This window comes from Phacochoerus africanus, chromosome 11 (assembly GCF_016906955.1).
Source record: "Phacochoerus africanus isolate WHEZ1 chromosome 11, ROS_Pafr_v1, whole genome shotgun sequence".
In the NCBI taxonomy this organism is placed as follows: domain Eukaryota; kingdom Metazoa; phylum Chordata; class Mammalia; order Artiodactyla; family Suidae; genus Phacochoerus; species Phacochoerus africanus.
In genome coordinates, this window is record NC_062554.1 from 39,730,346 (window position 1) to 39,750,356 (window position 20,011).

General features: G+C 44.6%; 1 protein-coding gene and 1 long non-coding RNA gene across 2 annotated transcripts in view; both read left to right on the forward strand.

The window, feature by feature from the left end:
• Nucleotides 1-2,272, forward strand: part of LOC125111059 (uncharacterized) — an 81,369-nt gene extending 79,097 nt beyond the window's left edge. The window contains exons 2-3 of the long non-coding RNA XR_007130821.1: nucleotides 311-474; nucleotides 1,726-2,272. This is a non-coding gene — a long non-coding RNA (uncharacterized LOC125111059). The remainder of the gene's footprint in view (nucleotides 1-310; nucleotides 475-1,725) is intronic.
• A 359-nt stretch (nucleotides 2,273-2,631) lies between these two features.
• Nucleotides 2,632-18,741, forward strand: LOC125112108 (uncharacterized). The gene is made up of 4 exons (XM_047754355.1): nucleotides 2,632-2,742; nucleotides 4,995-5,231; nucleotides 17,090-17,338; nucleotides 18,566-18,741. The coding sequence occupies exons 1-4, from the start codon at nucleotides 2,691-2,693 to the stop codon at nucleotides 18,739-18,741; spliced, it is 714 nt and encodes a 237-aa protein (XP_047610311.1). The 5' UTR covers nucleotides 2,632-2,690.
• The last annotated feature ends 1,270 nt before the right edge of the window (nucleotides 18,742-20,011 follow it).

Here is a 20,011-nt window from a genome sequence, read left to right on the forward strand (position 1 = left end):
CACATGAAACAATAGCTAAATTCCAGGGAGAACAGGATCCCTGAGCAACTGCTGTCATCCGCTGGTCCACACAAAATTAAAAGGATGTTACTAGTGCACACACTGGCTCATCATACAATCTGCCTTAATTTACTTACTTGTCTTAAAATTTAATGAATATTTTATGCTTAATTAATGTACAAAGGATTCCCTTCTCAGTAGATTTATCAAACAAATTAGTTAGGCACCACAAAGAAAATACTATATTTCAAAAATGTCAATGGGAGAAAAATATTTTATTTTAGCTTTTTTTTTTTTTTTTTTTTTACAGATCCAGTTTATCTTGAGCAGGCAAAGAAAATGAAGGTCCGATGAAAACTATATACCTATTTTATTTACATTAATGAAGCAAGAAGACATAAAATCACAATGATTTCTTCTTTTTGGTGGATAAATGATCGAGAAAGGAATGTTGAAGTCAGGAAGACTGAAAGAGTATGTCATGTCTGCCCAGCTAGAAAACACATACACTCTTTTTCAGATTCTTTTCCCATGTAGGTTATTACAGAGTATTGAGTAGATTTCCCTGTGCTATACAGTCGGTCCTTGTTACCTATCTATTTTATATGTAGTAGTGTGTATCTGTTAATCTGAAAAAGAGTGGATATATGTATAAGTATAATGGTTCACTTTGCTATATACCTGAAGCTAACACAACTTTTTAATTCAACTAAGCTCCAACAATATTTTTTAAAAAATGATGCAACCCACTCTGGAAAAAAAAAAAAAAGGAAAATGCATCCGAAGAAAATGAAAGGTTTTATGTGTAGGTGGATGAAGAAAGCTCAATTTGAAAAAGATAGGGCATTCCCATTGTGGCTCAGTGGTAATGAACCTGACTAGTATCCATGAGGATGTAGGTTTGATCCCTGGCCTCGCTCAGTGGGTTAAGGATCTGGCATTACTCTGAGCTGTGGTGTACGTTGCAGACATGGCTCGGATCCTGTGTTGCTGTGGCTCTGGTGTAGGCTGGCAGCTGCAGCTCTGATTCGACCCCTAGCCTGGGAACTTCCATGTGCTACTGGTGTAGCCCTAAAACGACAAAAAAAAAAAAAAAAGGTAGGATTGCTTAAAAAATGTGCTATTTTGTGAAAAACCTTTTCTAGAAGCATTCCTGAAGATGCTTACCAAGTGCCAAACAAAAGAAGCCTGAAGTAACTGGAGAAACATCCCTTGAAGCCACATATTCTGGGAATGAGGAATAGGCTGGATACAGCTGTCTAGTCACACAAGGGTGCTTGCATGGAGAATTGTGGGAGTGTATTAAGGTGGGTTATGGAGGAATTGCCATTCCTCTCAGTAAGGAATTTGAGGAAACTACTGGCATCTTTCAATATAGCCACCTCCTTTTTTGTTCAGGATGACCCACTAAGGTCACGTAAGAAGAATTCTTATGTTGCGGGTACCTTGGAAACAACCAAGACCACTGATGTTTTGGAGATGGTGTAGTTTTGTGTGTTTTGTTTTTGTTTCAAACAACCCTGACTGGACAGAAAGTCAGACACTTGCATGGGATCTCCTGTGAGGAGCGTTTGCTCATCTTACGTTACTTTAGTGGAAAAGGGAGCATTTCAGTGGTGTTTTCATTGGCTACTTTTAACACAGACATATTCTGGCTTTTCCAAAATCCTTAGAGATGTTTTATTGACAGCCATAAAAGTCAGTCTCTGAATTATATTTTTACAGGTTTTGTCAAGAAACCATAGCAGAAAGTGATGGGATTCTCTACCATGGAGAAGCTCACTGAATTCAAGAGGAAAGTTTCACTTGTTCAAAAAGAAAAAGAAAATTCATTCTGGGAACACCTTGAAAGAAAGATTTTTGACTGTGGGCTGGTTGGCTTACCTGCCAGATGTTTTTAACCATGTGAATGAGATGACTCTTTCAGTTCAAGGCCCCGATATCATCATTAGGATGCTTCTGGAAACATTATGAGCTTTCTTGGCTGGCAGGGAGCTGACATCTTTGCAAACTTTCAAATGCAGGGAGAGAAGCGCTTTACCTCAAAGGAGTTGAGTTACAAAATGCTGTCAGTTTATTTGAAAAGAGTAATCTGGAACCACCTGGAAACACTTCAGAACTCTTGCAACAGTTGTTTCTATCTTGATAGTAACAAAATTGAACCCTAGAAGGCATTCTTTTTCTTACCGATATAAACTGTATCAATGGTGTTGACCTAGCCAGAGATGAATTTGTTGATTGTAGGAACAAGAAACCACTGTAACTCATTTCACTAAAAAGCCTTGGAGAGTTTTTTTGTTTCCTGGGAGACAATTTTTATGTTGTGAAGTTACTATCAAGTTTTAATTTCATTTTTAACACTATATCCTTGAGGAATGGATTTTCAACCTTGTTACCATTAAAAAAAAAAAAAAAAAATCAGGAGTTCCCGTTGCAGTGCAGCGGAAAGGAATCTGACTAGGATCCATGAAGACGCAGGTTCGTTCAATCCTTGGCCTCGCTCAGTGGGTTAAGGACCCAGCGTTGCCATGAGCTGTGGTGTAGGTCTCAGACACAGCTCAGATCTGGCTTTGCTGTGGCTGTGGTGTAGGCCAGCGGCAACAGCTCCGATTAGACCCCTGGCCTGGGAACCTCCATATGCCTCAGGTGCGGCCCTAAAAAAAAAAATTTGAATTTTCAACAGGAAATGTATGTTATCTCGTCAAAGACCATTCTACCATTTTGTGTTCTTGTTCATTCGAGGTAAGCAAAAAGTTTTCACATGGATGTGTCCTTAAAATTGAAAATTTAACTCAACTTATTTCCCATGTAATATTTTATTTTTAGTGTCCTGCAAAGAAGTAAATCTATTACTATATAATACATGTGTTTTAAAAATACATATTTTTTGGTATATTTAGGTTTTTTTTTTTTGGTAATTTTGTGTATTTATTTTATGCATTGAAAAACCTTATGCTGAGTCTACAGGTTTCACCAGACTACTCAGGGGATCCATGCTCTAAAATAAATAAATAAATAAAGAATTCCTGGGAGTTCCCATCGTGGCACAGTGGTTAACGAATCTGACTAGGAACCATGAGGTTGCGGGTTCGGTCCCTGCCCTTGCTCAGTGGGTTAACGATCCGGCGTTGCCATGAGCTGTGGTGTAGGTCGCAGACGCGGCTCGGATCCTGCGTTGCTGTGGCTCTGGTGTAGGCCGGTGGCTACAGCTCCGATTGGACCCCTAGCCTGGGAACCTCCATATGCCGCAGGATCGGCCCAAGAAATAGCAAAAAGACAAAAAAAAAAAAATCCTAATCAAGGAGAACATGACTAGCTTCTATGCTCTCAATTTGCTTAAATAGGGGAAGAGGGAGGTTTGATGCTTCTCCTAGTGGAGGCTGCAGAAAGGGAACCTCCGCTGACATAAAGCTGGGTCAGCCATAAGGTTCCTGTGCTTCCAGGAAAACCCACTGAAGGTGACAGCCGTGAATGTTCAGCCCGATCGCACCCAGGACAAGGAGGAAGGGGAAGGATAGCCCCATTAAGAAGGCACCCCATTAAGAAGGCACCCCTTCTTGGAGTTCCCATGGCGCAGTGGAACCGAATCCAACTAGGAACCATGAGATTGCAGGTTCCATCCCTGGCCTCGCTCAGTGGGTTAAGGATCTGGCGTTACCGTGGTCGGTGGTGTAGGTCACAGACGTGGCTCAGATGGTGTGTTGCTGTGGCTGTGGTGTAGGCTGGTGGCTACAGCTCTGATTAGACCCCTAGCCTGGGAACCTCCATATGCTGAGGGTGCAGCCCTAGAAAGACACACACACAAAAGGCCCCCCTTCTTTTCTTCCCATAATAGCTGATTTTAGGAAACCGGCCACTTTTCATTTTTCTTTCTTTTTTCCCCTTTTTTTTCCCCTCACCAATAACTAGATGCTAAATTCAAAATATGACTGTGAGGAAACAGAGATGTATAACTCCTTTTTTTTTCTTTTTCTTTTTTGTTAGGGGCCTTATTAGAGGCATATGGAGGTTCCCGGGCTAGGGGTCAAATCAGAGCTGCAGCTGCTGGGCTACACCACAGCCACAACAACTTGGGATCTGAGTCACGTCTGCAACCTACACCACAGCTCCCGTCAACGCTGGATCCTTAACCCACTGAGGGAGGCCAGGGATCCAACCTGCATCCTCGTGGATGCTGGTCAGGTTCCTTTCCGCTGAGCCAGGATGGGAACTCTGGACACTGGCCACTTTTCAATCCATCCCCGAGTACTGAAGTGAGGGGCATTACTGAGTTCTTCCTGTGTGTCCGGAGTGTGATGTAAGGCCACAGGGCAGAGAATCACATGGTTCCTTCCCCTGAGGGGTTAGTTTATTTGCAGAGACAAAACTAGTGCACAAAACAATGGAGGAGAATTAAATGCAAAGCTAGATGTTGCCTTGAGGAAAAAACCTGCCTGTTGACTTTTTAAAAATCACAGTATCCCCAGAATCTAGAATATTGCTTGGCACACAGAGGGTGCCAGAAAATCTCTTTTGAATGAAAAAATTGATGACTGAATTTTAAAAATAACACCTCTTGGTATGAGGGTAACACATGTTCATTAGAGAAAACTTGAAAATATAGAGACTATAAAGAAGTAGAAAAAAAGAACCAACATTATTGATATTTGTTTTTTCTAAATACCCATGTCCCCCACCCACACACACTTTTTTTAGCCAACAGAACTGGGACCTGAGTTTTATGGCTTGGATTTTTTTTTTCTCTTGAAATTATACCCTGAACATTTTTCTGTGCCATTAGATATTCTTCAGAACATTATTTTTAATGGCTTCGTTGTAGAGTATTCCATAAATAAATCATGGTGTAGTCTAACTTATCAACCAGTTTCCTATTGTTGAGCATTACTGTTGGAAAGCTAATGCCCAGAGTTGCATTTGCCACTTGCCCGGTTCCAAAACTGTGCTGAGTTTTTAACCCCCTTCATTCACAATCTCATTTCATTTATTCTTCACAGTGATCCAAGGAGGAAGCATTCATGACCCCCTTTTTACGGAGGGCATATCTGGAGATGGGGGGAGTAAAGAGCCAAAGGTATGCTGCTGGAAAGTGACAAAGCTGGGATTCAAGCCTAGGTCCCATTTAATGTCAAGGTTCGGGCACCCAGACATGCTCCAGACTGCTCTCTTGGCATGTGTGAGGAAGATGCGTGCCTCCTTCGGCAATAAGGAAGTGGAGAAACACACATCAGAAGGTGAGCAGGTGTATGGTGGCTGAAGCCGAGATGTGAAGGTGCTTCTCCCAGATCCATTGCTGTGGAGATGCCATGATGGACCAGACCAAAGCAAAGCCCTTTCAAGGAGTCTGTTTCAAGAGAGGCATTTCCAAAGAGAGATGGGTGAGAAAAGTGTGTTCTGAGCTCACCTCTCCCCACTGGGGGCAGTGGCAACCCCCGCTCCCTTTTAAAAGATTTATTGGAGTATAGTTGACTTTTAATGTTGTGTTAGTTTCAGGTGTACAGCAAAGTGAATCTGTTATACATACACATAAATTCATTCCTTTATTTTGGCCGCACCTGTGGCATGTGGAAGTTCCCAAGCCTGGGATGGCCATGCCACAGCAGGTGGCTGAGCTGCTGCAGTGAAAATGTCAGGTCCTTAACACACCAAGCCACAAGAGAACTCCCATATATCCATTCTTTTTCAGATTCTTTTCCCATATAGGTTATTACAGAATTTTTAAATTAAAGTATAGTTTACTTTAATATACTTTGTTTTACAGCAAAGTGACCCAATCACACACAGTTCCCTGTGCTATACAGTAATATTGAGTGTAGTTCCCTGTGCCATACAGTGGGTCCTTGCAGTTTATCTCTTTATACACAGCAGTGTGTTTACGTTAATCCCAGACTCCTAATTTATCCCTCTGCCCATGTTTGTAACCGTAAGCTTGATATCGAAGTCTTTGTTTCTGTTCTGTAAATAAGTTCTTTCGTGTCATTTTTTATTAGATTCCACATATAAGTGATATCATATGATATTTGTCTTTCTCCTTCTGACTTACTTCAGTTAGTGTGATAATCTTTAGGTCCATCCATGTTGTTGCAATGGCATTTTTTGTTCTTTTTTATGGCTGAGTAATATTACTATATATATGTATACACCACATCTTTATCCATTCATCTGTTGATGGACATTTGGCAAAACCCCTCTTTTATTTCTTCCTCATATGAAGAGTCATCTAACAAACAGCTGAAGGGAAAGGACATAGAAGCAGCAGAGGGTGGCTCTGTTCGCAAGCATCCCTGCACCCTCTGTGGTGTGAGCAGTATCGGAGAGGAGCTCAGAGGCTTGAAAGGGTGGAAGGCAGGGACCCCTACCCACCCACAGGGGAGAAGTGCAGGGTGACCAGAGGGGCAGGCTGTCTTGAATGGAGCACAGCCCTTCAGGCGGGGCAGTTGAGGGACCAGGCGTAAGTGACCGAATATCCTGGTGTACCTGGGATGGAGGGCTCCCGCTGGATGCAGGACTTTCTCAAAATTAGAAAATCCCAGGTGAAAGAGGATGGTTGGTCTGCAAAGACCTAGGTTCCTTTCTGAGTCAGGGCTCATCCTGTGGGAAAGGTCCAAGCTTGTTTGTTTATTTACTTATCGGTTGATTGATTGATGGTCGTTTGCTCCTTCTGTGGTAACACTAAGTGAAGAGATGAGCTGTGGGCATCGGGCACTGTGGCTCCTCCATGAAAAGAGCAGCTGGTGGACCTACAACACCACTTCTGCTATCGAAGTAAAGTCTGCCATCACAAGACTGAAGGAATTGAAGGGTCAGTAGAAACACCTCCATTGGAAACATTGCTAGCCTGTAACCAATGGGCTTATTTATTTATTTACTTATTTATTTTATTGTCCTTTTAGGGCCACACCTGAGGCATATGGAGGTTTCCAGGCTAGGGGTCGAACTGGAGCTGTAGCCGCTGGACTATGCCACAGCCACAGCAACCCCAGATCTGAGCTTCGTCTGCAACCTATGCCACAGCTCATAGCAATGCCGGATCCTTAACCCACTGAGCAAGACCAGGGATCGAACCTGTGTCCTCATAGATACTACTCAGATTCTTTTCTGCTGAGCCATGACAGGAACTCCCGTATGGGTTAATTTATGTAAAAAAATAAAAATAATAATCCACATATGGATTTTTTAGTACATGTAGGTGTCCAGTTCACTTGGGTAAACACCTAGGAGTGAGATTGGTAGGAATGATATGATAGAGGTATGTTTTACTTCATGAGAGATCGCTAAACCGCTTTCCAAAGTACCTGTGCTTATTCTGGATCCCTGCCAGCAATGAACGAGAGTTCCAGTTGCTCTGTATCTTCATCAGCACTTGGAATTATCAATTAAAAAGATTACTTTAGGAGTTCCATCGTGGCACAGTGGAAACGAATCTGACTAGGAACCATGAGGTTGTGGGTTTGATTCCTGGCCTCACTCAGTGGGTTAAGGATCTGGCGTTGCTGTGAGCTGTGGTGTAGGTTGCAGACGCGGCTCAGATCCCGTGTTGCTGTGGCTGAGGCATAGGCTGGTGGCTACAGCTCCGATTCGACCCCCAGCCTGGGAATCTCCATATGCCATGGGTATGGCCCTCAAAAAGACAAAAAAAAAAAAAAAAAGAAAAGAAAAGATTATTTTAGCCATTCCACTAGCCATGTAGTGGATCTTACTGTGGTTTTAATTTGTGTTTCCTTAGTGGCTAATGATGTTGAACATCTTTTCATGTACTTGTTTCCATGCAGTGTCTGCTTAGTTCTTTTGCCCGTCCAAAAAAAAAAAAAATTGGATTGTTTGCTTTCTTATTGAGTTTTGAGTATCCTTTATATATTCTGTATCAAGTTCTTAATCAGATACATGATTTGTGAATATTTTCTCCCAGTCTGTAGCTTGTCTTTTCATTCTCATGATGGTGTCTTAGGAAGAGCCAAAGTTCTTAATTTTGGTGAAGTCAAAGTTATCAGTATGGTGTCAGAGTGTTTTATAGTTTTAGATATCACATCTGTGTCTATGATCCATTTTGAGTTAAATTTTATATCGCAAGAAAGGGATAGAGGTATTTTTTTTCTGCATATGGATGTCCAGTTGTTCCAATGTAGAAAAATGAATTGAGTTGCCTTTGTACCTTTGTTGAAAATAAATTGCCCAAATATATGTAGGTCAGTTTCTGAATGTATGTGGGCAAATGTTTAAGAACTGGCTCTGAAGAGAAGGGAGGTGAGGAGTTCTGATTTTGTAGTGTTTGCTGATGGTTGTTTCTTTTTTTTTTTGTCTTTTTGCTATTTCTTGGGCCGCTCCTGTGGCATATGGAGGTTCCCAGGCTAGGGGTCGAATCGGAGCTGTAGCCACCGGCCTACGCCAGAGCCACAGCAACGCGGGATCCGAGCCGCGTCTGCAACCTACACCACAGCTCACGGCAACGCCGGATTGTTAACCCACTGAGCAAGGGCAGGGACCGAACCCACAACCTCATGGTTCCTAGTCGGATTCATTAACCACTACGCCACGACGGGAACTCCTGATGGTTGCTTCTTAAATATTCTCACAGTAGACAATTTGAAGCAACTAATCTGACATCAACCAACGTGTAAAACTCTCAAAAATTTAACGGGTGGCTCTCATGAGCTGCTTCCAGCTCACCATCAATATCTATCCTGTTCTCCAGTACCACACTGCCTTAATCACTATGGCTTTATAGTAAGTCTTGAAATCAGGTAATGCAATTTCTCAAATTTTGTTCTTCTTCAGAATTGCTTTGTCTAATCTAGTTCCTTTGTCTTTCTGTACAATTTTGGGAATCAGAGTATTGATTTCCACAAGAATTCCTGCAGAGCTTTTGATTGAAATATGTTGACTCTGTAGCTCGCTCTAGGGAAAATTGGTATCTTAACAACACCAAGCCATCAAATCCATGAACAATATAGCTCTCTATTTATTTACATCTTTTTTTTTTTAATTTCTTTCATCAGTGTTTTTTAGTTTTCAGTACACTGATCTTGCACATATTGTGTTAGTCTTATACTTAAGTGTTACAGGTGTAATAACACTTTTGGGTGCTATTATAAATGGTACTTTTGTAAATTTCAATTCCTAATTATTCATTGGTAGTCAATGCAAATACAATTGTGAGACTTTAGGAGGTTCGCTTGTAAGGCTTTTTTTTTTTTTTCGTAGATTCTTTAGAACTCTCTATTTAGACATTCCTGTTGTGTCTAAATAGAGTTTATACTTTCTTTCCAATCTGCATTCATTCATTCATTTCACCGGCTGGGATGTCCAGTGTGATGATGAAGAGAAATAGTGAGTGTAGGCATCCTTGCTTTGTTTCCCATCTTAGAGAAAAAGCATTCAGTCCTCACTGTTAAGTATGATATTAGCTGAAGCTTTTCTGCAATTGTCCTTTGTCAGACTGAGGAAAAATTGCTTCTATTTCTAGTTGTCTGAGAGTTTTTATCATGAGTGGGTGTTGAATTTTTCAAATGCTTTTCTTGCATTTATTAAAATGATTATGTGGTATTTTTTTGTGTGTGTATTTGCGTGTGAGTTGAATTGCAACCTTCCAAAATATATATTTAAAGTTCTAAATCCCAGTTCTTGCAAATGGGACCTTATTGGGAAATAGGGACATTGCAGGTGTAATCAAGTTAAAATGAGATCATATTAGATTAGGGTGGCTGGTGTCCTTATAAGGAGGGAGAGATTCAAAGACATGGGAGAGTCTGTTCTAAGACTCCAATCCTGGCATCGCTCCCCTCTGCCTCCATCTTCACACGGTCCTTTCCCTTGTGCATCTGTCTCAAATAGCCCTTTCCTTTTTCTGATAAGGACACCAGTCGTTGGATATATGGCTCAATGTAAATCCAGGATGATTTCATCTCCAGTCCCTTAATTGAATTACATCTGCAAATATCCTATTTCCAAATAAAAACACACTCATGGCTCCAGGGGTTAGGACTTGGACATATATTTGGGGGGATCACTATTCAATCCACTACGTACACCAAAATAATGTGTATACCATCTATTTATTTATTTGCTTAAATCCGATCTTTCTTCAACCTGTATGACATTTTCATGAGGGTAGAGAGTTTTGTCTGTTATAATCACTTCGCTGCTCTCTCTTTGTACCTAGAATGGTGCCAGCCACATCATGGATGTACAGTGAATCTTTGTGGAATGAATGAGTGCATCTCACTTCCCTTTGTTTCAGCATCAGACAGGCTGTGCACCTCTTTTAGGCCAAGATTTCTCTTGCTTGGTTTCGAAGACCTCCCTCCAATGCTTCTTTGCTTCTCCTTTGCCTTCCCTGAAGGTTCCGTCTCAGTCTCCGTTGTTAGAGTCCTTACTCTCCCCCTTAACTGCTATGGCCCTGACTTTTTCTAATGCTCTGCTTCTCCTCCCCAGCAAGCTCCCTCACCTCTGTGGCTGGTCACTTCCTAGGAGCACAGGACTCTCATTTCTGTATCTTCACCCCAGCATTTTCTTCTGCATCATATTTCCACTTTCCCCTTTCATCTGACTTCTCTTTATAATGAATGTACCCAACACTCTCATTGTCTTTCTTTCCCAAATCTGTCTTCCCACCTTCCAGGGTTCAGTACCACGAACTTCCTCGTCCCCAGAGCCAGAACCCTGGAGTCATCCTCACCTGTCCTGCATCCGCTCTCTCACCAGGCCCTATCAATTTGGCCTCTTAAATAATTCTTGGATCTGCTCACTTCTCCATACCTTCGATGCCGCAGTTCAGCCACCGTCATTCTCTCCTCATCTCTCTGCTTCTTCCCAAAGTGCAAAATGGCTCTGCACTTTTTCTATCATAAACCCCTCTAGCGAGTCCACATTGCCCACAGGCAAGACTGACCCTTACCCTCCCCAGACCATCCCCCGAGGCTGGCTCCTTGGCTTCTGTGACCCAGCCATATCGACCCTGCCATTCCCCCAGTTCACCGATTTCATGGGTTGGACCAGAGGGCCCTGGGAAGGAGCTGACTCCATCAGACAGCTTTCTGGGGTTTGCCTCCCCACCTGCCTGTTTCCTGGTCCCCTGGACCCTGGGAAGACTGTGCTGAAAATTGTTGGGATGGAAAACATTGCCCCCCAAAGCCTTAACATTTGGAGGAGGGGAAGCTGTCTCCAAGAGAGATTTTGGGTTCTGTCTTACTCTTAGGTAGTGGGAGCTTCTTGGAGAACTTCCATCCCATCTCTGCTTTTTGGCATTAATTGTTGGGATCGATGCTGCGGTAATTATATAATGTTTATTGCAGCCACCACATATCCAAGGCTTAAGTGTTGCTAAATGTCACTTTCATGCTCCCCAGTAATTATAACGGGTTCACTACCTTCTTTGTGAGGGAGGCAGATGCTTTTAGCCTGAAAAGCAGAAGAGGAATGCATTTTCTCTAACCTTACAAGAGCCCTCGTTTCCAGAGAGATACTGGATGGAGGGAGAGGAGCTTGACACAGGCGCTTCATCACAGACACTGTTGCCTGTGGGAGCTCCGCTGCTGTCTCCTGGGATCACCTAGGAAGTGGTTTAAAAGTGCAGGTTTCTCTTTCACTCTCTTTCTCTCTCTTTTTGACCATGCCTGCAGCATGCAGAAATTTCTTGGGCCAGGGATTGAACCTGAGCCATGGCAGGGACAGCACTGGATCATTAACCACTAGGCTACCAGTGAACTCCTAAAAATGAAGGTTTCTGGGCTCATCTCTAGAATGTGTCCTTTGGTGCTGGAAGGAGTGAGGTTTTGGAATCTGGGTTTGTGAAATCTTCTGTTCAATAACCTGTGAGTAAGAGGTTGTGTTTGGCTCTTATTAGAACTTTGATCTCATCGCTTTTGAAGCAATGGTCTCCAACTGTCTTTTCTTCCTATCTCTCAGCTAGTTAAGCTGATAAGCTTGTCAGCAGTAGTTTCAAAACATAACTGGGATCCAATCATTTCTCACCAGCTCTACTGGCTACCATCACTGTCCTGGCCACTGCCATCTCTTGCCTGGGCCACTACAGAGAGGCAGCATCACCCAGCAGAGTAGAGGCAGGGGATCTGGGTTCAGAACCTGATGCTATCACTTGCTGAAACTCTCTATGTCCTGGTTCCTCAACTGTGACCTGGAGATAATAAAGGTGTAGCTGTAAGGTTTGCATCAATTACACGGTAATATATGACATGATGAGCCCCTAGCCTATTATGATCCACATTCCAACCAGCAATGAGAGACATTTAAAAATGTAAATCAGGGAGTTTTCACTGTGGCTCGATGGGTAAGTATCCATGAGGATGTGGGTTTGATCCCTGGCCTCACTCAGTGGGTTAAGGATCCAGCATTGCCATGAGCTGTGAGGTAGGCTGCAGATGTGGCTTGAACCCCAAGTTGCTGTTGCTGTGGTGTAATCTGGCAGCTGCAGCTCCGACTCAATCCCTAGCCTGGGGATGTGCCATATGCTGCAGGTGCACCCCCCAAAAAGCAAAAAAAAAAATGTAAATCAGGCTATTTCAGTGTCCTACTTAAAACCTTTTAATAGCTTCAAACTCCCTGTTATACTTAGGATGAAATCCAAACTCTTTTCTGTGACCTGGAAGCCTCTACATGTTAATCCCTTAAATATTTTCTCACCCATTCTTTCCCTCACACTCCCTAGTCTAGCCATGTGGGCTTTCTTGCTATTTCTTAAACATGCCAAGAACATTCTGGCCTCAGGATCTTTGCCCTAGGTCTAGTTATTCATGGCTTGATATTATATTATATATTTGTTTAAATTGCCTGTCCCTCTGCACAGAAACTACTAGAACTGATATACAAATTCAGCAAGGTAGCAAAACACAAGATTACCATACAGAAACTGTTTGCATTTATTTACACTTGAATGAAATATCAGAAAGCGATCATTAAAAAAATACATATACCTTTTAAAATCTCACCCCCTAAAATAAAGTACTTAGGAATAAACCTGACCAAGGAGGTGAAAGATTTATATACTGAGAACTATAAGACATTAACAAAAGACATTGAAGATGATTCAAAGAAACGGAAGGTTTGGGACTGGCATATGCACACAGTGGTATATGGAATGACGGGCCAATGGGGACCTACTGTGTAGCACAGGGAACTCTACCAAATATTTTGTAATAATGCACATGGGAAAAGAATCTGAAAAAGAATGGATGTGTGTACGTGCATAATTGAACCACTTTGTTGCACAGCAGAAATTATCACAACATTATGAATCAACTATACTTCAAGAAAACTTAAAACAATGAAAATAGAACAAAATGTGACACAGATGAATCTGTCCATGAAACAAAAACAGATTCATGGACACAGGACATAGAGAACAGACCTGTGGTTGCCACGTGGGGAGGGGGTTGGGGGAAGGATGAGTGGAAGGTTGGGGTTCGCAGAGGTAAGCTATTATATATAAAATGGATAAGCAGCGAGGTTCTACTGTATAGCACAGGGAACTATATTCAGTATCCTACGATTAAACCATAATGGAAGAAAATATTTTTTTTTAAAGAAGGTTAAAAAAAAACCAACCTTCAAAAAAATTAAATTGTCTGTCTCCCTCACTAGATTGGAAGCTCTATGAGGGCAGGGGGTATATATATTCCCAGTGCCGAGAGCAGTGCCTGGCACATCCATTCTTTCTCCTGCCTCCCGCCTCGTAAGCTCTAACGTGTTCCTTTTCTGCTTTGACTTCTCCCAGCCCTCACTGTTCCTGAGTGGTCTGGGCATTTAGCTGTAGTTTATCAAGGCTGAGGAAATTATTCTCTGGGAAATCATAACTTGAAATACACCTTGCTTTTGCACCATGTTGGTGTGAGCACTAATGAATCCCGTGGAGGAATAACTATTTCTGCAGACACAGGTCGTCCAGCCAGGTCTCTCTTTCCTGTCGGGAGGGGTGGAGGCCATTTGTTACCCCCTCACTTCTCTGCTGGAATCACAGGTGGGCGGCCGCTGTAGGGGCTCCTGAAGCGTCCATCATTCATCTGACTTTCCATCTGATCAGTAAATCTATCTCTTGAGCACAACCATCTGGGTTTAATGTATCCAGGGAGTGGGTTAATTAAGCACCTAGTTAGATGGCCTCTTCCTAGGCAGCTTATGGTCTAGAATTTTCCCTGTGACTCATGGAATTTCTCCCTTTAGGAAATAAATCCAAGCTCAGTTTCTTGAGCCATGAGAAGCCAGATGCCAGCCATTCATTTTCCTGGCTCCCCCCTTGGCTCATGACAGCTTCTGAGTTCTTCTCTCCCACGGCAACTTCTCTTAGGCTGTGGCTTAATCTCCCAAAGCCTGTGTTAGTCAAGTTGAGATCCATCTCATGGTTGTGGTCAGAATTCAGTGTGTCATTTTCCTAAGTCCTTATCTTCATGCAGGGGGTGAGATGCAAAAATATTTACTCATTACAGAGGTCCACGTTGGCAAATGGCACCAGTGCTGAGGTGACAGTCGTGTGGATGTAGTTTCTAGAGTCTGGGGGTCACAGTGGAGGGGTGGGGTGGCCAAGGTGATGGGAGCCCCAGTGTGGCAACTGGTCTTAACCAGTATGGCATATTCAAGAGTCACATGGATGACTTACTGCAGAGTCTTGGCTAATGTCAGCTGTTCCTGTCTGACGAGCTCCTTGGCCTCGCCTGTCCCTGGAACATACATGTCAGACACGACAAATACAAAGGCTCCAGCCTAACTGTTCCCAGTTAGCTTTGGCTTTTTTTTTTTTTTTTTTTTTGCTTGCTAGGGCCTCACCCACAGCACATGGAGGTTCCCAGGCTAAGGGTCCAGTTGGAGCTACGCCTGCCGGCCTATGCCAGAGCCACAGCAACGCAGAGTCTGCAACCTACACCACAGCTCATGGCAACGCCAGATACTTAACCCACTAAGCAAGGCCAGGAATCGAACCTGCAACCTCATGGTTCCTAGTCGGATTGGTTTCCGCTGCACCAAGATGGGAATCCTCGGCTTTTTCTTTTTCTTTTTTTTTTTAACTTCTTATCTTGTTCCTGGTTCTGTCCTACATTTGATTTGCCTGCTATTGACCTCTGACTTCCTCTCCCATCTGTCCTCCCTTCATCCTTGGATGTGACCCTGGGTGCAATTCTGGCCTGTCTTCTCTGGATAAGCAGGTCTGTCCTCCATCCAGCCCTTGGGGCTTCATGTCGCCTCATGCAAATACTCCTTGCATTCTCCTTCTTTTGGGGCCCTCCAACCCCAGCTCTAAATTTCAGGCTGATCTGGTCTCAGGAACAAGAAAAGGTTCTGCCTGTTGGAACCTCCACCTTGAAGCTTGTCTCTGAAAAGTTTTCTCTGCTCTCCCCAATGGTTTAAATGGAAAAAAGGGAAACACCCCACAAAGCTGTTCAATCCAGGATGGTTGTACAGTGCTGCCTCCCCTTCTTTTTCTAAAATTATTATTATTATTATTATTTTGCTTTTTTTTTTTTGTCTTTTTGCCATTTCTTGGGCCGCTCCCGAGGCATATGGAGTTTCCCAGGCTAGGGGTCTAATCGGAGCTGTAGCTGCCAGCCTACACTAGGGCCACAGCAACACGGGATCCGAGCCGCATCTGCAACCTACACCACAGCTCACAGCAACGCTGGAGCCTTAACCCACTGAGCAAGGGCAGGGATCGAACCCGCAACCTCATGGTTCCTAGTCGGATTCGTTAACCACTGCGCCACAACGGGAACTCCCTATTTTGCTTTTTTTTATGCATCTGCAGCATATGGAAGTTCCCAGGCTAGGGGTCGAATTGGAGCTACAGTTGCTGGCCTACCCCACAGCCACAGCAATGAAGGATCTGAGCCACATCCTGCACCACAGCTCATGGCAACAGTGGATCCTTAACTCAAGAACGAGGCCAGGGATTGAACCCGCATCCTCTTGGACTAGCCGGTTGCGCCACAATGGGAACTCCATCCCCTTCTCTACTTCTGAGTGGCCACAGTGATTGACAAAGAAACGTGGAACCATTCACCTGATAAGGTGTAATCTTCGGCCTTCGATTCGTTTTTTTAACCTGGCATAAAGGTACTAAAGGAAGTGGCATTATTGGAGAACCGTCTTGTTTTCAGAAACATTAGGTAAATTAGGTTACATATTTTATTATTCCTGAACACTGTGCAATCATTTATTTCCCTCCTTTGAAGGTGCCTGTTCCAACATCCCAAAGCAATGCTTTATTTTGCTCGCAGTTGATGTGATTGGCTCACCCGATTACTCCTTGTTCAAATGAACTTGCTTTAATACAATTTTAATTGTTCCTAATTCTTTAAATTAATTATAGCCATTTCAGTGGCTCCTCTGTGTCTATGCTATTTCTCTGTTTTATCTCCATGGCAACCTTTCTTACGAAGAAGCGTAAGTGTGTGTGTGTGTGTGTGTGTGTGTGTGTGTGTGTGTGTGTGTGTGTGTACGCACATGCTTTTTCTAGTCTGGATTTTGGCTTTAGCTTGCTTTTAAATTCTGTAATATCTGGTCCTGGAAGAGGGATTTTGGGGTAACAACAGGTGAAAGCTGTTTAATGTTTTCCACTTGGGAACAACGCCTGGCCTCGAACGTTAGCTGTGAACTCTGCTCCCTCGCCCCTTTCCCATCTTCTCAGCCTGTGAGCAGCTCAGAAGAACTGTGTGGGGTTGGTGCTGAAATGATTTGGTGCCATGTTTGAATTAATGCATTAATATTCACAGGGTGTTTTGTGTGCCAGGCAGGGCTCCTCGCAAATGTTGGCTCGTTTGATCCTTGTAGCCACCTTGGGAGGCTGGAGTTATTACTTTCATGTTAGAGATGAACAAAAGGCCCAAAGAGGTTAAACGACTTGACCAAGGGAGTTCCCTTGTGGCACAGTGGGTTAAGGATCTGGCATTGTCATTGAGTGGCTTGGGATGCTGCTATGGCGAGGGTTAAATCTCTGGCCTAGGAACTGCCACATGCCTCAGGTGTGGCCAAGAAAGAAAAAAAAATTGGCTAAAATTGCTCAGCCCAGGGTTTGATCTCGGGTTTTGCTGCTCTCGAATGACAAGATCTTTTCACTCCATCACACTGTCTCTTTCCCTCTGATGCTCAGGTCTGGGAGACTCACTCTGTCCTTTGGATCCTGTTCAAAATGCCCCCCTTCTTGAAGCGTTCCTGAGAAACCAACCAGCCCATCTGCGCCTCCTCCGATTCTCTGGCTCTTTGTTTTGGCTCCTGTTGGCTCCCTCCCTTTGTTCTCATGTGCATCATCCCCGGGCATCTCCTGGAAGCAACCTGAGGGCAGCCTTGAGTCTCATCATCCTTCTACATCCTTCGTTCCCAGCACGATGGTCCCCACAAGGTGGGCGTTTAACAAATATTGAACCGATTTGGGGAAAACCACAGAAGGAAAAGCAGAGGTGCTTTGGAAAGTTATCTGATATTGTAAACATGGTAGTGGTTATTCTCTTAACCGTTACCCTGGCGTATGTAGATGCTGGCTTCTGTGTTCAGGCGTGCTTAGGAAAACAGGGTAAAATCCAGTTAGGTGCATAGTAAAATAACCCTTTTTTTTTTGTTGTTGTTGTTGTTTTGTGCATATGGGGGCAATGGGCCTCTTGCCTTTGAAGTACCTGAGAATGTCACTTGCCGTTACTTCGGGGCTAGCAGGCCTTGGCATCAGAATGTGGTCTGACTCAGGAGATGGCAGGAGGTCCAGGCTTCTCCGTTTGGCTGTCCAGGCAGGGTAGGAGGCGAGAGATTAATGGGAAAAGCTAGCAGAGGTGGGAGTGGGAGCCCAGATCCAGGTGACCCCTCCTTCCTTCCTTCTGGAAGTCTGTGGACTCAGTGAGAAGGCATCCAGAGATTCTGAAAGGGCAACAGGAGGATTTAAAGGTAAGCAGTCCTACATGAGGAGATAGGAGGCTGTAAAGTTGTATTTTTTGGGGGCGGGGTGGGGGGGGGACCGTGGCACATGGAAGTTCCCAGGCCAGGGATCTAACCTGCACCACAGCAATGACGACACTGAATCCTTAATCTTCTAGGACAAGGGAACTGTTGTAAAGTTGTATTTTGAGCAATTATTCCAGCACCTACATGCCAGTGGACACGTGCCCCATCCTTTCTCCTCCCAGCCTGCAGCCATGCATCCATGCCAGAAGGGCTGCCTTGCTCAAAACAGACCTTAGAGCTTCTCAGCGGGATCAGCCTTCTGGACCCACTGGCTCTTGCACCGTGCAAGCAGTAGTAGCGCTGCCCTGCTGATACAGCTCCTCAAGCATCTCCGCTCCCCTCCGCACGCAGGTCTCCTCCACCCTCTGCACCACCGAGACCCTCCCGCTTGCGCACCCACATGCAGCCTAAACGCAGGCACATCACCTGGCGTCTCCCCCATGACCGCCCCTGCTGTGGCCCATGGCAAAGACTCCTCTGGTTTCTTAGTGATGAGGTGGCATTTCGTGGCAATTTTTTTCTTTTACTACTGTCACCAGGTGCTGTCTGCCCTTGGATTCAGGGCCCCAGGTGGCTTCCACCCCCAGAGGGCTTCCTTTTGTTACTTGTTACTGTTCTGTTTCTCTTACTGACCCAGACAGGCTGGCTTTTGAGCTTGATCTTGGGGGAAGCGGGCCGGCAGGACTTCAGGGGGCGGGTTTTGGTTCCGTGACCACCCTGGCTTGGCCGGTTCTTCAGCATTTCCTGCTAACAGCCAGTCATGTGAAGTATCAGTTCAAGCTCATTGAAGGGCGAGCTGCCCTGTGCCTCTAACTGCATGGCCTGGATTAGGGGCCAGGAAAGCTGCCTGTCCTGGAGCCTGGGCATCTGGGTAGGTACTTAAGGTGGCTGGCCCCAGCAGCTCTGCTGGAAGGTGAGGGAGATACCCACACCTGAGTACTTGTCCGCAGGAGGTGGGGGTGTGGTGGAGACTTCTAGAAGCCTTTCACCTTTCAAATATCTACTCTGTCCACCGTCAATCAGGCAATTTCCGATCAGTTGGTTGTGCCCAGATGCTGCTTGTGGGGCTCTCTGGGCCATCTTCTCAGCCTCCGGGCCCTTCACACAAATTCCCATTCAGCAGGTGGCAGAACCTTTGGGAAAGTTCCCGCTGAGGCTGTGTGAGGAAGAGAAGGGAGCTGTCCTGCTGATGTTTTTGCTTCTCACTGTCTCTGAAAACACTGAAAGAGAAAATTCTGCTCCCATTGGGCCATGGGAAAGCACACTGTGCCATTTCAGCACAAAGACAAGCAAGCACACCAGCACCAGCGCACGTGCACACACACACAGAGACACACACACTCACACACACACACACACACACACACACACATATGCACTCTCCCTCAGAGTCCAAGGCTCAGTACCCACTCTTCCCTAGAAAGATCCCTGGTTGCTCAGGCCTCCGGTGGGTTGTAAACCAGTGGCCTCTGGTCTCTCTCTCCCTCTCTCTCTGTTTTTTTTTTTTGTCAGATTCATTTGTGCTGAGCCATGATGGGAACTCTGGCCTCTGGTCTCTTTACTCCTGTGAAGATCCAGACCACTTGTTGCCCAGGGTAATCAGCAAACAGAAGCCTGGAGGAGAGAGCTGTGGTCCCATCCCTTAGACAGAGAGAGCAGGGCCGGATCCGGGCAAACCGGGATGGGAGGGGGTTTGACGGGGGCTTCCCTCTACCTCCCCTCTCAGAACCTTCTTCTCACAAAACTCTGTTTTGTGCTGGGCACCAAGAAGTCACAAAAGAGAACACAGCTCATAGAAACTTGGTCACTGTGTCACACCAGCTTTCAGATAAAAATGCCCTTTAAAATTCCCAGGAAGCCCGCACCACCTCTGCTTGACCTTCTCTGGACCAACATCCCTTCCGCACCTGCACCTCACCCAGGCTGCTCCATCCTCAGCCCTTGTCCTGGGGGGTGAGGCTGCAGGAGTGGTGAGGCTTGGGGTCAAGGTTAGGGGTGGGTGGAAAGCTCAGCAATGGGATGGGAAAGTTAACACTAGCGACAGTCACAATTTACTCATGTCTTGGCTCTATAATTTTTTTTT